This window comes from Vollenhovia emeryi, unplaced genomic scaffold, assembly GCF_000949405.1.
Source record: "Vollenhovia emeryi isolate VEMERY1.0 unplaced genomic scaffold, V.emery_V1.0 DF939156.1, whole genome shotgun sequence".
Classification (NCBI taxonomy): Eukaryota; Metazoa; Arthropoda; class Insecta; order Hymenoptera; family Formicidae; genus Vollenhovia; species Vollenhovia emeryi.
The window spans coordinates 337,595-354,100 of NW_011967210.1; the positions used below are offsets into that span (position 1 = coordinate 337,595).

General features: G+C 46.8%; 4 protein-coding genes across 4 annotated transcripts; 2 read left to right on the plus strand and 2 right to left on the minus strand.

Moving 5' to 3' along the window:
- Positions 1 to 3,478: 3,478 nt before the first annotated feature.
- On the plus strand, positions 3,479 to 5,092 carry LOC105565011 (deoxyuridine 5'-triphosphate nucleotidohydrolase). The gene is made up of 3 exons (XM_012017821.1): positions 3,479 to 3,731; positions 4,538 to 4,699; positions 4,774 to 5,092. The coding sequence occupies exons 1-3, from the start codon at positions 3,637 to 3,639 to the stop codon at positions 4,949 to 4,951; spliced, it is 435 nt and encodes a 144-aa protein (XP_011873211.1). The 5' UTR covers positions 3,479 to 3,636; the 3' UTR covers positions 4,952 to 5,092.
- A 91-nt stretch (positions 5,093 to 5,183) lies between these two features.
- Positions 5,184 to 6,955, minus strand: LOC105565009 (isochorismatase domain-containing protein 2, mitochondrial-like). Its single transcript, XM_012017820.1, has 4 exons — positions 6,485 to 6,955; positions 6,064 to 6,207; positions 5,418 to 5,603; positions 5,184 to 5,342 (listed from the first exon to the last, which is right to left on the minus strand). The coding sequence occupies exons 1-4, from the start codon at positions 6,611 to 6,613 to the stop codon at positions 5,220 to 5,222; spliced, it is 582 nt and encodes a 193-aa protein (XP_011873210.1). The 5' UTR covers positions 6,614 to 6,955; the 3' UTR covers positions 5,184 to 5,219.
- Positions 6,956 to 7,389: 434 nt separating this feature from the next.
- LOC105565008 (isochorismatase domain-containing protein 2, mitochondrial-like) lies at positions 7,390 to 9,389 on the minus strand. Its single transcript, XM_012017819.1, has 4 exons — positions 9,083 to 9,389; positions 8,381 to 8,524; positions 7,749 to 7,934; positions 7,390 to 7,675 (listed from the first exon to the last, which is right to left on the minus strand). The coding sequence occupies exons 1-4, from the start codon at positions 9,209 to 9,211 to the stop codon at positions 7,523 to 7,525; spliced, it is 612 nt and encodes a 203-aa protein (XP_011873209.1). The 5' UTR covers positions 9,212 to 9,389; the 3' UTR covers positions 7,390 to 7,522.
- Positions 9,390 to 10,142: 753 nt separating this feature from the next.
- LOC105565007 (protein N-terminal glutamine amidohydrolase) lies at positions 10,143 to 16,344 on the plus strand. The gene is made up of 4 exons (XM_012017818.1): positions 10,143 to 10,526; positions 12,510 to 12,663; positions 12,769 to 13,039; positions 13,322 to 16,344. The coding sequence occupies exons 1-4, from the start codon at positions 10,435 to 10,437 to the stop codon at positions 13,474 to 13,476; spliced, it is 672 nt and encodes a 223-aa protein (XP_011873208.1). The 5' UTR covers positions 10,143 to 10,434; the 3' UTR covers positions 13,477 to 16,344.
- The last annotated feature ends 162 nt before the right edge of the window (positions 16,345 to 16,506 follow it).

Here is a 16,506-nt window from a genome sequence, read left to right on the forward strand (position 1 = left end):
TTCTGTATGAAGAAATGGATTTGGGAGCCGATGAAGGATGAAGAAATTGTGTTAGAGGTACTGCATGGTGTTGCATGCAATTTCTTCATCCTTCATCAGCTTCCCAGTCCATATTTCTTCATACAAGAACTTCCTGAGCAGTAAGATACTTGTCAGGAAGGGTTGAATAAGGGAGCTTTCCTCTTCTCGATAGCTCTCACAATCAGTCAAATGTCCTGGTCAACCGGCCGTTCGATCGTATTTTTTGTTAAAGTAGTCTTTCAATTTAATGACCCTTACACAAAACGAAACTGCGAAGAGAGACAGCTGTTTACTGCGATGACGTCATGACGTCAGTCATTAGGCTTGTTTTCTGTTCCTACACTAGTGAACTAGTGCAATAAATTGGAGTAAGACAAGCATATTTTTTCTCATTCTAGCTTACTGCACTAGTTCACCAGTGCAGGAACAGAAAACAAACCCAATGTACATTTACAAAAATCCCGGAAATAGGCTCGGAAGGTAATTGAATAACAAGTCTCAATTATTTCTCAGTTATGTTGCAGTTCTGTTGCAAAGACATTGAAACGTCTTTGCAACATAATTGCAACATAACTGAGACTTATGTGCTATCAGGGTTATGAATATACGAGTTCTAATTGTAATAATCTATATACATATTTATAAAATACTCGATTGGAATATTTTGAAATTAAGAATATTTGTACTCCAGAAGAATATCCATAGAACTATGCGTGCTATCTGGGATAGTGAACTTCTGAGCCCTCACGAAAAAGTAACGAAATAATTACTAGAAAATTACTGTATATCAGTAATTGAACTGTCAGAAATTACTGATGTACAGTAATTTTCTAATAATTATTTCGGTACTTTTCCGTAAGGGAGGAATACTTGAAGACGAACTGATTGTGGCTGGTTCTTCAGATATTCAGTTTTCGCAGGTATTCTTTAAGATTAAATCCCCGTGAAAACCTACATTCACCTTTGTGCTATCTGGGTTGGTTCAAGTTCCCCTAAAGTGTCTCGCGGATGGCGGAATCGCTAACCAAGCCCCGAGCGTATTTTAGACGCGGTCGGTCTCGCCTGGCCGAGCCGACCTTTTCAGCGGCCCAAATGTAACCGAGCGAAGCGAGCCGATAAAACGTGATAATCTTCCTTATCGCGTCGCGTGCTTTATTAAAGACATAAGGTTAAGTTCGAGGGTCTCCCCGACGACCCCGAGCGCAGGCCCTTTTGCGTTGACCGATCGGGCGTACGCAATCGCGGCGACTTCCGTATGACGGGTCACGCGGACCTTGCCGGCAATCTCGGAGCATACGATTCTTCAAGTTATTCTCGAACAATTATTACAGTTCCGCCCCCGTTTTTCCACGAAGAGGGGGAAGAAAAAAGGGAACGGCCTCCGACCTCGTGGCATTAGACATTGACGTTCGCGCCGAGCGCTCTTGCGGATTGTCAGCCCGCGCAGCGAGCGAGCAACGTTACATCACGAGACAATAGAGGCTCGTAATCCGCCATCGACGCGAATGGCGACGGTTAACGGCAGGATACATGCCCCGTAATCCATTTACCGATATCGTGGGCTGTATAACACATCGGCTGTGAAACTTGGATGAAAAGACGCGGTGGAGGAGCATTGAGTCGCTCTAAAAATAAGGCGATTCAGGGGCAGAAGCGAGGACGATGTTTAGCATTAAAGGGAAATTGAGATGACGTTAAGGACAGCTTCGACGCCAAAGCGCCGCAGGCTTAATCGCCGATTAACTTTTTGGTCGGCAGCGCCGCTTACAATAAAATTCCCAGCGACTCGAGTGATCCACGATCTTTCACTCTTCTCTTCGCGTATATCAAAAGATTTCTAATACTATTCGTAGGCACGATCGCTGAACAGCAATTGGAAAAACGCCGCCAGCGCGGCTATCGATCTCGCGGGCGCGCGTGCGCGCCGCGTCGCACGCTGTCCGCACCGCGTACGGGGAAAAGCAGTATTTCCTCGAATACCAGGCATATGCGTCTCGCCTTCGTGCCGATTTCACACATGCGAGCGATGACGATCTGTGCATGCTGGGTTTTATGCAGCCGCGCGAGAGGTCGGTCGGCCGATAACCATTCTCCGCGATAACGCGCAGTTTTGTAGCTAATTATACTGGGTGTGTTCCCATTTCCTTTCAGTATCCACTGACAGTACTTCCGAATAGTCTCGAGGATTCGGTATCGAAGAGAAGCTTTGTTTTCTGACGTCAACTGTTTCTTAATTATTGTTACTTGACAAGGACCGGGAATTAGGACGGAATGCCGTAAAATGAGCCACTCAAATCTCGCCAGTCTGGTCGACTACTAGCTCTACAGAGTTTTGTTACTTTAGTTATATAATTTTACCACTGGTGACTGTAAGAACACTCGAGCTCATCAAAGAAAAGGTCGGGATGGTTGCATTTAGAAAAGAATAACTGCTACGTTATTACGAAGACTACTGAGGTTTCGTTTGGAAAAATGCTTTTCTCAGAAGCTGAGTTCAGTAATGGCGTCCAGTACTGACAATGAGAGGAAATGGGAACACACCCACACTGTTTGCTCTCCGTGGAGAACGGCGCGTCTTCATATTATAGACGCGAACAGATATTATCGTTCTATATCCCGACGGGGAGAGCGTCGGATCCGTTTTCTCTTCTCTCTCCGCGCTATCGTAGCCTGCGAGAAGCGCTTTCATTGTCGCGGATAAAAATACAGTTGAACGCTGAAAAGAGCACCGGTCATTAAAGCCTCGTGTCCACGATCCAAGGACTGTGTTCAAGTTCTAGTTCCAAGAAATACGTAGCCAATCAACCTGCAGCTTTTCCATAAAGGATACAGGTTGTTTGGTTACACATTTCTTGGAACTAGAACCAGGACTTCTTGAATCCTGGACACAAGGCTTAAGGAATTAGCGTTTCGCCTCTCAATTCTTGAATTCCTTCCCGCGAGAGAGAGCGAGAGAGAGAGAGAGAGAGAGAGAGAGAGAGAGAGAGAGAGAGAGAGAAGCGTATGCGAGCATTTCTTCCCTCGCAAGAAAGTTGCTCGACCGTTCGCGTCCCATACAGCACCAAGAGATTGCAGAAACATTGCATAACATTGCCAGCGCAGAACGCGCGGAACAGACTTGGCCAGTCGACATGCAACCTTCTTGTAAGAGTAGAATTTTCGCGTTCGTACGTTTCTCTTTCGAATAAATTGAGGGATCGAGCTCCACCCAGCGGGAAAAGACTGGGTCGATCGACGTCGAAACCTTTCAAATTGAGCGACGTCGCATCGACGTCAATTTGCCGGCGTCGATCGACGAGTCATTTCTCTCGGCGGGGACGCGAGCGGCCGGCGCGTTTGAATTTCGCGGGCGACGACCGCGACACGGACCGCGTTATCGCCCGGTGGCCGCGATTGCCGAAATATGCCGCGTTGCTTTTGTCCTCGCGCTTCGCGAGTCGATCGGCCGTCTTCGCAAAAAGATGTGCGACGGCGCGCCGAAGGTAGCCGGATGCAGCTGTTTCGCCGCCGCCGCCGTGTTTTGGCGGCAAACCGGCACGAATGGCGGATAAGCGTGGCGTGGCGTAAGTTCGGCGGTGCGGGCCACTCGTGAATCGGATATAACAGTTCCTCGTCATGTCAGGGAGCGTGCTCAAGTTCGCCAAGCTGTCGGAGAAGGCGTTCGCGCCGACCAAGGGCTCGGAATACGCGGCGGGCTACGATCTACGGAGGTACGTGGCTTCCCCGAGCGAAGACGCCTTGGGCTCGACCGCTGTCGCTCTGCTCTGTCAAGCCGCTGGCGGACTGCAAGTAACGTGACAGCGACCGGCGATGGCTCGATTGATTGCGGACACTTGGGCTCGGTTTCACCGACGTTGCTTGAGCTTGGCTTAATTTGTTCTTCATCTCTTTCCAACTGTTGCTCTGGAAAGAGACAAACGTGAATTGCACTAACAATAGGATTAAGTTAAGCGACCTTTGGTGAAACCGGCCCTTGGAATATAATCTCGGTAAACGTAGCCGAGCCACCTAGTAAGCCTCGAGAGAGCAAGGGAGTTGGTCGTCGATAATGTTAACTAGTCAACGTTATTCTATTCGAATCGTCGTTAATTAATGTATTCGATGAGTCCACAGTGAGATCTGTAAGGCCTGGTCTACAATGACTCGTTAGAAGTTGGAACTGTATTTCACCCAGAAAGAAAAAGGACCGACTTCTGACCAACGACTGAGAACATATTGGCCGAGTTTACATCGTGCACTTGATACGCGTATCAAGTAGTGTATTTGAGCTGATCAGCCAATGATTAAACTGATTTACTAGTTATTTACTATTTGATACACGTACCAAGTGATTGATGTAAACTAGGCCATTGTAGACCGGGCCTGAGACGTAAGATTTAAGGAAGCGATCTATCACAATGGACTGGTAATTTTCTTAAATCTTAAAGATCTCATTGTAGACGCCGCACCATTGTTAACTAGTTTGCCGAGGAAAATCCTGTAGACTTGTAAAATGTGTTCTTCTTGTGCGATACAGCGCGTACAAGTACATTGTGCCGGCCCGTGGCAGGGAGTTGGTCAAGACTGATCTGCAAATAGAAGTTCCTTTCGGTACGTACGGCAGGATCGCCCCACGGTCCGGTTTAGCCTGGAAAAATCACATAGATGTCGGCGCGGGCGTGATAGATGCGGATTATCGGTACGTACAGCTTCTACAGAGAGAGAGAGAGGTGTTGGGATTGTCAAAATTTTATTTATTCTCCTTTGAAACAGCGGCAACGTCGGCGTGATACTGTTCAACCACAGTAGCGAGGACTTCGAGATTGCGCCTGGCGACCGCATAGCTCAGATAATATGTGAGAAGATCACGTATCCGATGATAGAGGAGGTGGACACCTTGACTGACACGAGCAGGGGCGCGGAAGGATTTGGCTCAACGGGCACCAAGTAGAGCGAAGATTAAAGATAAGCCTGGCTCACTCGGCCCTCAGACACTCGATTGATTTACATATTACACTTACTGAACCTACTTATTACACATTAAGCCTCTTTACAGCCGATATAAATAAAATGCATTGATATTTTGGTAGAATGTGAAAGCCTCTTCATTTCTCGGAAGCGTTCACGACTGTACGTATCTGATTGCCGCATGCATCCCGCTGGTATGTACACGTAGAAAAGATATAAAGGGTGTTACAGGAGTTGGCGCTTCGATGAGATCAGTTTAGAAATGTAGGGATCAGAGGCAGCACGTTCTTGAATTGTTGGCCACTTACGTCTCCCACGAGCTTGAATACAACGTTGTCGGAGGTGGTTACGTGGCATCCGATGTCTCGCATTCTCTGCGAAAGAAACGTTTAAACGACAGATGGGACGAAGAGCAGCAAGCCTGATGCGTATCAATCGCGTCAACGCACCTCCAGAGCCAGCGATCTGTCCTCCTGAGTACGCGACGAGCAACAGTCCGCCACTGCGTGGACCTCGTAGCCGTCTCGCCGCAAGTCGATCGCCGTATTTTCCACGCAGACATGCGTCTCGATGCCTATGAGTACGACGGACTCGGGCTTCTGTCCATCGCAAAGCGTCGCAATCTCCCTGTTAATCTGAAGGAAGTAAAACCCTCGTTTACGTGTCTGACGTTAACGCTGTTTGTACACTGGGAGAATTCCCTGTTAAAATTCACCCTGGAAGTCGTGCGATCGTGGAGCAAGTGGCACTTTGAAGGATTGTATGAGAGTTTCTTTGAAATCTTACCGTACATTCTAGTAGTAAAATGTATACCGAGTATAGTTACTAGTAGAATGTATGGTAAAATGTCAGAAAACTCTCATAAAATTCGTCCAAATGCCGTGTTGTCCCATGACCACGTGACATTAACGCTATTTGTATGTGGGGAAAGTTTTTTGTTAAAATTTACCCTGAAACTAGTAGAATTACTAGCAGAATGTATGGTAGACTGTCAGAAAACTCTTATAAAATTCTTTGAATGCCGTCTTGTCCCACGTTTGCGTGATTTTAGGAAGAAAGTCTCCGTGTAGGAGAACAGGAGGAGCCAGTGCTTACTTCGGGAGTACACATACTAAATTGCGTCTTCGCGAATGGTCCCCTGGCTCCAGAGATATTCAGTTCTGGCGTGGTTCTCCCCAGAGATCTTGGATTCTGTTCGGAGACCAGCATGGGCACGTTCATAACTTTCAGAATGTTGACCTGCGAGCAATCGCATTTTGTCACGACGATGCATTGGCGCGACGGCATCAATCAAAAGCCTGGTCTACGGTGAGTCGTTGGGATACGCCGGTCCTTTTTCCTCCTGGGTAAAAGAAAAAGGACCGATGTACAGTTCCGATTTCTGACTAACGATTAACGACTCGTCGCAGACCGGGCTGCAAAGTGAACGATATGTAATTGTGAGATATGGCGTAACCTCAACGTGCGCTTCCGATCAAACGTAATCATAATGTGGAGCGTGTAATAATGAGTTTACCAGTTTCGTCGAGTTTTCAACTATCTTATCGAATTGGAATATAGCCTTCGCAAATGTTTCCTGAACGTCGCATATAAGCAGCGCGGTTCTTCCTTGCCGGAGCACGGCTCTCGCAGGATTTACAGCCATCGTCGCTATAAATCGATTGTTATTTACGCTGTTGCGTTATATGTTTGATTTAAGCGCGTACGAAGAATGTGTAAACGCAGATAGATTGCACCTCGCGAAAACCGCGGAAAACACTGCGAGGTAAGCCTGTGTGACGTGCACATTACAAGCTTGTGTGTAGTCACGTGGTGTCCAAGGTTTTATATCGATGTTATCACGACAAATGATTTTGACGCGGTCTAGATAAATGGCTAAAGATAGACGCTCTGTGTAAAATCCTCGATCCAAATGTCATTTTCTTTAATCTCTTCTATTCGATCGCAGTAATGAGGATTTTTAAGTTGACCTGGTGACCGTGTCAATATTATGTGAAATGAGATAGAAATAGATATCTTAAGTGATTATTTCAAGATGAATTAGACTGGTTCGATTTACACATTAAGGGGTACATTCTGAAAGAAATTCCCTGTAAGCTACGTAGAGCAAGAGAGAAAAAAGAGGGAGCTACAGAGTTTATACAGTAAAAATCTTAGATTTATAAATAATTAATTTAAAAAGTAACAAAGTATAGGAATACGTATTCAGATAAAATAATAGAAAGTGATTTAATTATTATTAAGGAAGTAAAAATGTTAAGAAATTAATTTGTTCAGAAATTGGAAATAGTTTATAGCTAATTAAAGTTGAAGTTAAAATTAAATCATTGAAGTGATATAAATGATTATAAAATTTCATAAGATGGGAAGAGGAACGAGGCTAAGCCTTTTGATATCTCGCCCAAGTAAAATGCGTTGGCCTTTTAACAGAATATAGTTGCTTTATTCTTTGGAATCGTTGATGGCTGTATATATTTGATTGTCGCGTATATCCCACTGGTATAAACATATGTACACGTAGAAAAAGTATATAAAACAGTTTCCTTAAGAGCACTTAGATCTTGGAGGTGGCAACTAGTCCCGTGTACGGAGTTGGCGTTTTCACGAGGGGCAGTATTCTCTTGAATTCCTCGCGACTCGCATCCCGCACCATCTTGAATATAACATTCTCAGAGGTGGTTATGTGGCATCCTATGTCTCGCATTCTCTGTGCGGAAGAAACATTTGGATTTAGGCGACAGACACGAGGAGGCCGGCAAACCCAGCGATTATCAACGTACCTCCAGAGCCAGCAATCTGTCCTCCTGGGTGCGCGACGAGCAGCAGTCCGCCACTGCGTGAACCTCGTAGCCCTGTTGCCTCAGGTCGATAGCCGAGTTCTCCACGCAGACGTGCGTCTCGATGCCTATGAGTACGATGGACTCGGGCTTGTGTCCGTTGCAAAGCGTCGCGATCTCGTTACTGATCTGAAGAGGGTAAGCCCAGGTTTATGTCCGACGTTAAAGTCTAATCTACAATGTGCTTTCTGCCTCGAGAAACATTCTATTTTATATAAACAGATCAAAACGCTCAACAAATCTGTCAACAATGTACGATTGTACAATGTGTAATATACAATTTATCGATTTGCATAAATTTCGTAAACGTATACGTTAGCATACAATTTAATTTAGCATACAAAATAGAATGTTTCTAGACGCAGGGAGCACATTGTACTCTCTAAAGTTTTTGGAGTGAAAATAGAACCATGGAGTGAAACGTTCACTCTATTGGAGCAAATCTTTACTCTGTTAGAATGAATATTTACTCCAATAGAGCAAATATTTCACTCTATGGTTTTCACTCCAAAAACTTTAGAAAGTAGATTAGGCTTAATGCCAGATTGCAGGAGAACGAGGGAAGCCCTGCGTACCTCGGGTGTGCACATGCTAAATCTCATCTTGGCGAACGGCCCCTTCGCCCCGGCGATGTCGAACTCGGGCACGGTCCTCCCCAGAGACTTCGGATTCTGTTCGGTAACCAGCATGGGCACGTTCATAATTCTCAGGGCGTTGATCTGCAAACGGTCGCATCTTTAATCACGACGGGATCTCGAGGCAACCCGGAAAGCATTTTGCGCGCAAACATCTGGCATTGTGACCACGCACTTGGATAGAATTTTGCTTGCGTGGTCGAGCCATTTTTCCACGCGAGTTGACGGATATTTGCGCGCAAAATTGTACGTTAATACACGAGCCAGCCACTTGCGGGCAAGAGCACAGACTAAACGTATCTTACGGACAAAACTCGGGGCAAATCTCATACAAATTTGCGCGCATAAGACAAGCAAAATTTGCGCGCGAGAATCGTCTGGGAAGCGAGGGTTTGGGAAAACGATCGATCGCTATCGATCATTAAAGCCTCGTTGCAGACGCCGCGTCGTACCGCGGTGTCGATATTAAAAGTTGCCGACTCTTATCTTTATTTATCGCCGGGGTAAATAACAAGGACGAGCGCTGCATTACGTGCGTCCGTGCGCGAAATGAAACGCACTCGATGTTACGTAATTACGACGGGTGACATAACCTCGACGCGCGGTCCTGGAGGCAACGTGAATTGGGGCGACAGATTTTACCAGTTTGCTCGAGTTCTGGACCATATTCTCGAATTGGAATATAGCCTTCCGGAACTTTTCCTGAACGTCGCATATGATCAGCGCGGTCCTTCCCTGCCGGAGTATAGCTCTCGCCGGATTAACAGCCATCGTCGCGGTCGTTGTTCACGTTAGTTAATTATTAACGCGCACGGAATGTGCGAACGCGCGACGAATCTGCGTTCTCTCGCGACGATCGCGAGTTGGAAAACACGTCTTCTCGGGAGGTACGCGTGTATACGGCGTATGCGAAGAGCTTATATATGCGCAGTATAGTCATGTGATAACTGGAGTCCAAGGTCTAATCGCTATCGGTGTTATCAACGCAGCAGTTTGGATGCGTTTCTGAATAGCGAAGGCTAGCTAGAGACGAACGCGGTCTATGAAATACGCCCTCGTTTGCGTTGCTCGACCGCGCGATTGAATATGATTGCTATTTCAGCCAATGAAAGCCTACTTTTATATCTCTTTCATTCATGTAATGCCTGCTTCTAACAATGCGGATTAACTTTGATCTCGGTTTAATTTACTTTTTGGCCCGCGGTTTCGCCAACGTTAACTCTGAGCTTACAATTAGTTAAATTCGTTCTTCATCTCCTTCCAACTGTTATTTTGGAAAGAGACAGAGACAAATTAAGCTAAGATTAAAGTTAAGCGACGTTTGGTGAAACCGGGCCTAATGCCTGGCTTCTAACAATGCGGATTAACTTTGATCTCGGTTTAATTTACTTTTTGGCCCGGTTTCGCCAACGTCAACTTTAAGCTTAATTCGTTCTTTATCTCCTTCCAACTGTTATTTTAGGAAGAGACAAAGACAAATTAAGCTAAGATTAAAGTTAAGCGACGTATGGTGAAACCGGGCCTAATGCCCGGCTTCTAACAATGCGGATTAACTTTGATCTCGGTTTAATTACGAAGTGTGGACATTCCTGTCTGTTTACATTGCACACCAACTCGCGTCGCCGCGCAGGCGCGCAGATCGACGAGAGCGCCGCGCGGCGGAGCCGCCTCGCACGACCTGGGGAGTACTGGGGACACTGGCTGGAGCGCGGAGGCGGAGCGCGTCCCGCGACGCTCCGACGCAGTAGTCGGTCGAGCAATGCCCCGGCCGGTCGGGTGCGCGCGTCGCGGCTGAGAGAACGAGGACAGGGGCGCTCGAGGGAGAGGACGCGGGATCGCTTCTGTCGGCGCTGAGCGCGATGAGGCACGCGGTTTGCTCGGCGCGACGCTCCGCTTAACGAGGCGCGCTCGGCCCGGCGTCGTGCGTCCTGTCGTCTCGCGTCGCCTCGCGTCCGACGGAGTGAGTAGAGTGCGTACGCGCGAGAGCGCGCAGGATGGCCGTGGAGCCGCGCGTGACCGGGAACGCGAAGCCCCTGGTGCCGCTCTTCACCAAGGCGTCCGACTGCGTCAACACCAGCTGCTACTGGTAAGTGCGACGCGTTTCCGCGCGGCCCGCCGGCGCGGCCGCGGATCGATCCCCGGACAAACAAACGCGCCGTATTGCGGCATGCACCCGCGGCCCTCTTCCCCCCTCCCCCCGTCCCGCGATCGATACGCTGCGACGGTGCGGACCGGTGCGGAGGACCGCGCTTCCGCGCGGCGCGTAATTCGAAGCCGCACGCGCTGATCGCGGGCAGCGTTTTGAGAATCGACGCTCCCCCCGAGTCCGGGAATACTATTCGCTCGGCGCGAATACTCGGCGCCCACCCGGTCCCCCGTCCCCGCGATCCCGCGACTCCGTCACGGACGGAGATTCTTCCTCGGGATCGGCAAGGGCTTCGGACGGCGCGGCAACCTATTTCGGCGGGATCGATAGACATATATAGGTCAGAGATTTGACGGGGACCGCGCGCGCTTTGTCGCGCTCTACCTCCCGGCCGTGCCGTTCGCGGGATAAATCGCCCCCGGCTCGCCACCCCCGGGATTAGATGTCGATACGGACGCGCTGGCGGCGCGCCGTTTACTGCCGGCCGCAACGCCCGCGCGTTCACGTGCGCCGTGCACGAGGCCGCTTTTATTGCAATTAATAATCCACGCGATAAACAGTGCGCACGGAATGCGGCGGCACGCGAGCCCGTTGTCGCGTCCGCGCGAGCACCGATTATGGATCGGTTTCATTCTCCTCCTCCTCCTCCTCCTCTTCTACCCCCCCCCCCGTAATTGCGCGGATCACGTAACCGGGCTGGAGAAGCGGTTCATCCGTAGCTTTTTGCCGATATTGCGATTGTCCGATCCGACACGCCGCGGCACCGCGCCCGTTGACGCGCTTCTCTCTGCGACCCTCGCCATTTTCCGGAGCGACTCTCCTTGCGAGTCTCGCAACTTCCAGGGTGATCCTCAAGTCCCAGTCTACAATAGATGATTTCCCAGTGAGAAATGATTCGTCGATCGACGTCGAAATGATGTCGAATCGACGTCAATTCGACGGTGTCGATGTCGATTCGACGTCGTTTCGACGTCGATCGACGAATCATTTCTCACCGGGTTAAGCTCTAAGCTTTAAGAAATTGGCCAATCACGGTCAAGTACGAGTAGAATACACGACTGTGATTAGTCAATTTCTTAAGGTTTAGGGTTTAAATCTCTATTGTAGACTGGGACTAACCCCTGTCCACAATCTTGCTTTAGGTAAGCTGTAAGCCTTAAGCCGTAAGAAATTAACCAATCACAGGCATTTATTCTCCTCACTCTCACCTGTGATTGGTTAATTTCTTACGGCTTAAGGCTTACAGCTTACTTAAAGCAAGATTGTGGACCAGGGGTAAGGATAGAGTTCTTCTCGCATCGGCGCTGCTGGACTATGTTTCCTGCGCTCTCCTTATTGCGCCGTTATAATGCCGCTTTTCGCGTATTCCCACACTGATAAAAAAGAGTTCAATGCAAAAGAACATTACCTTACTCAAGAAAATTATTCATTAGGTGGCTCCTAATAGCTCATTAACTCAAATGGAAAAAATAATAAGCAAAGCAAACATGCGTTTCTTCAATTTGAGTGTTTATCAAGTATCGAACGGTAGATAATTTTGAATTTAAAGAATTTTACTTTAATTCTATAGAATGTTTACCAAGATGTGAGTTTCACAGCGAAGAAAATTGGATTTCTTATTTGACAAAAACATTGATTTGTCACTTAGGTTCGTTAGTTACTCCGTTGCAATAATTTACATTCTCCACGAGATGGTGGCATTAAATATACACAAAATTTCTTCGATTTTTCTCCTCAACTCGAGTTCTGGCTCGATGCATCAATTCCCGAGTTGATTCGCTTATTTCTTGATACACGCATGATATAAAGAAAATCAGCTTCGCTGATCGTGCGCATACATAGCCGTCCCTCCGTGTGCCCTTTGTGAAAACGAGTCGGCGGATTTTCGTTCGGGGATAAAGGGCGGTGTGTACCCAATTTCAGCGAGGAAAACGTGTGGAAGCTCTGTCAGGACGTAGCGACCAGGCATCCTGCCGAATTGCAACATTGTCACGTGGTTTTCGTCAGCAACCCACGGCGAAGCGTCCCCCTCTGGCGTCAACGGTCGGGGAAGGACGAGGACAAATTAGTCGTGTGGGTTAGTATCCCCGGACGCGGGATAATTAGCTTAAATCTCGCCCCCGGCCCTCGTCCGCGACATTTCACGAAGAAACGTTGCCCCTCTCTCTCGCTTTCTCCGTAGGATTACCATGCCATTCTCATCTACGCGCCCGACGAAAGGGCGGTGGTGTACGATCTAGAAAGCTGCCTGCCGTTCCCCACGCATTTCTGGAAGTACGCGACCGAGACCTTCCGCTCCGACGAGGCGCTGCGGCCCGAGTATCACAGACGATTCCGCCTGGTGCCCGCCGGCGTCTACCTGCAGCAGTTTGCGTCGAATCGGCACCACATGAAGCGCAAGGACGGCACTTGGATCAAAACGCCGCCTGATTATCCGCCGATTTCCACGCCAAGTACGTAGGACGTGGCTCGCGAAAGAGGTTCCCCGCCCCCTCCTGCACGATTCTCATTTTCCGCCTTGGAAAACGTTCCTCTTGAAATGTGACTGGGATCCCGGTAACGATTGCTCCTTCCTCTGCATCGTCCTCCGAACGTTTATCTCTTCTGATTACCTCCATTCTGAGTTTCACCATGATTTTCCTAGCTGCACCTACGTGTGTATGTGTGTGTGTGTAGGTGTGTGATGGATTTGTTCAATGACTTTTTATACATTGGCTGCATTTCGTACGTTTCAGCCTGCAAGGATAATCTCGACTCATTCATCAACATGGAGCCAGGCACCGGATTAGGCGTTGTAATGAGTTTGAAGCAATTAGTTAACCGATTTTATAGGCCAAATGTCAACACACCGGCGCCGACGCCGCCTCAGGCGCAGGCCACGGCGACTTAGATGACGCGCGGTCGCGACGCGACGTTCGTACGCCTCGCGATTAGAACATCCTGCAAAAATCAATTGTATTGGCCTAAAGGGAAATCGGTTTGGCGCGGTGCGCGCACCTTCGTGGGCTAAAATACTCTGATCGAAATTTGATAATAATGTTAGTTAATTGCCGCTAACTCTATGGCAGAATTTCAAGTATAAAGATGTTGCATTGCTATTTGAGCGGGGTCTGCTCGGGAGCCGAGTCGGAGCCGAGGTGGTTCTTAGCTGAATTGAATTTGTTATACTTCGCGTTGCGGCACTTTCGTTACACCGCGAGCGCGAAACGTTTCTTAGGTAATTCAGATTAGTTCGTCGATCGTTATATCCATTATTTTCTCGTCCCTCTCAGTGGCGACGCGCCAACTTCGCGCGCGAACCCTCGGGTGAGCATGAAAGACCGACGAGAACATTTATCAATGCAAGTACCAATTATTTATCTGTTATCATTAACCGAGATACGTGCCGGTTCTAGATAGAAAGATTTAAGAGTCTCATGTTTTATCCACAATCAAAACCTATATATATATGGTATATCGATAATAATGCAGAAACACGCACTCCTTGCAATATTAATAACGGGATTTGACGTCTTATCCTCCAGTCGAGCGATTTGGCTTGCCGCGCATGCGAGGAACGATTCCGCTGAGCTGCTTTTTGAATAACTCTCGATAAGTGCTTATGCATCGTATTAATGGACTCCATCGAAAAATCCATTTTTCTCTCTTCTAACTAAAGAAAAAGAAAAAAAGTCCCCCTCGCAAAGTTTATCCGGAGGGATGCTCTTCTCCCTCCCCATCCTCGTCCCTTCCCGGCCAATGTAGCACATCAGCATCCGAACCTTTCTGAACTCGAGTCGTATTTTATACATATAAGTACTTTCGTCTCTCCATGCCATACAGCGATATCTCTCACGGCTTTCTTCTGTCAGTGGTGTTATTATAATTATTGTGTCAAAGACTGATGTATTTACAGAGAGTTATCCGACTTGATAGAGATCCCTTTGTCTATCGGCGCGTGCTCGAAGCGCGGGACGCGATTAAAAGCGCTTATAATTACTGTGCGATCGATGTAGTAAGGTCAAGAACTTAATCTCTGCGACGTAACGTAATTATTACGATTATTGTAATTCTTGTGATACTTTACACTTTCTACTTTGAATATACCTACGCTATACTTACCTACTGTTTATACTAAAAAGCCGATTCTTAAGAGATACATGTTCGCTTGTTGAGCCGCTTCCCTATAAATTGGCGTATTTCACTCGAATGAATACGCGACATCGTCACGCGACCAATTGTTAACATCGAAGAACCTGTTGACTCAACGAACGCACGTCGCTTTAGTGACGATGGGAACAAGTTTTACAACGAAATGCTTTCAATTTCTCCACCCGTTCCGCAAATAAGATCAGCGAGATATGTTCTATCCGTTAAGATTTAACGTCTCGTAGAGCTTTTCTTTTTATTTTACACAGAGATGTCGAATATTTTATTAAGTCGTTTGACTTATTACCTCACGCTCGAGACTTTATCGAGCGTTTACTTTTCCGGATTTGCGATTGACCCTTTGCGATTCAAGTTCCCGAATAAGTAATGCGCGTTTAAGAAATGCGTTCGCCATTATGGAACAGCCTTGATACATCAGAATAGCCAGTTAACTTGGATGTAAGTGCAAAATAAGTGTAAAATGCCCGCCACCTCCGATCAGCATGATGTAACCTTGGAACGCAAAGGGTTAAATCGCGTGTTATGTTAGGCGCATTTTATCAGATGCGACAGCCTTGAAAGTTCAGCCTTTGTGCGGACTTTCTTCCCTCGACCCTCGCGTACTTAATATTATTTAATAATGGTGACGATGTGGTACGCAAGTTCTCTCTATATTATTTAATAATGGTAACGATGTGGAGCCCAAGTTCTCCATACTTGAGAAATATATGCATATATATCTGTCCTGACTTCGTTATCAGTTGCTTTATTCGGACGAGTGCAACGGGGAAGTTTATCAACAAGCAATTATTATCGAACTATCGACCCGACGTGTCGGTGCCGCGAGTCGCGTGTCAGTCGTTCGCGAGAAGACCGGGCCGGGTCGATAGTTTTAAGAGTTCGTCCACTCTTTGCCTTCCAAAGTTCTCTCACTAGTTCACTCTCTACCTTTCTCATTGACACATGTTTACCTCCAGTTCGCATATATCATATTACTACGAGCGTACGTACTTGTGAGCGGGGGAGTTTACGGTTTCGAAGTATCTAGTCACCGAAAATCGCTTTAGTGTAAATTTGCGCGACGACAGCAGTCTCCGCGACAGGTTTCTTTTAACTGGGAACGCGCAACGCGTGGAAAATTCGGGACCGATCTTCTTAGCGAGTAATCTCGAGGTACTTTATCAAAAGACAAAAATACCGAAAAAAAAAGATTCTCTTTATCGTTCAGACAAAGATATTGCTAAATATATCAGAGCAGAACTATTACGATTATGATATATATATATTGTACACATATACATATATATCGATATTTCATATTTATTATACAGATATATTGTAATTATATTGTATCGATTTCGATACACCGATAAGAGTTTAGTCGGAAATGTTAACTTATACAATGTTTTATATATATACATATATATTATATATATATTTGTCGGCGTTCGGTGACATATTCTCTTACCACATTGTCATTTGCGACCTGTAAACGCCTGGACTTAAACATCATAAGTCTATTGCCACGTTTTCGCATATTTGCAGAGAATCATGAAAACTTCTTTACGACCTTCTCCTTTCGAGTATATGATGGGTTATTACAATAAATGGATGCACTCCGTTCGTCTAAGCTTCGAATTTTACAGAATACTCTCAAGCTTTCTGATTATTTCCCAAAATCCTATCTTTAACTTTCGTTAATTGTTAACCCTTTCGCCTTTGAAAAATAACTTAAGTTGTGCATCATAAATGTATAATTCTTTCTGAGCTTTGGTCAGAGGAAATACTAAAA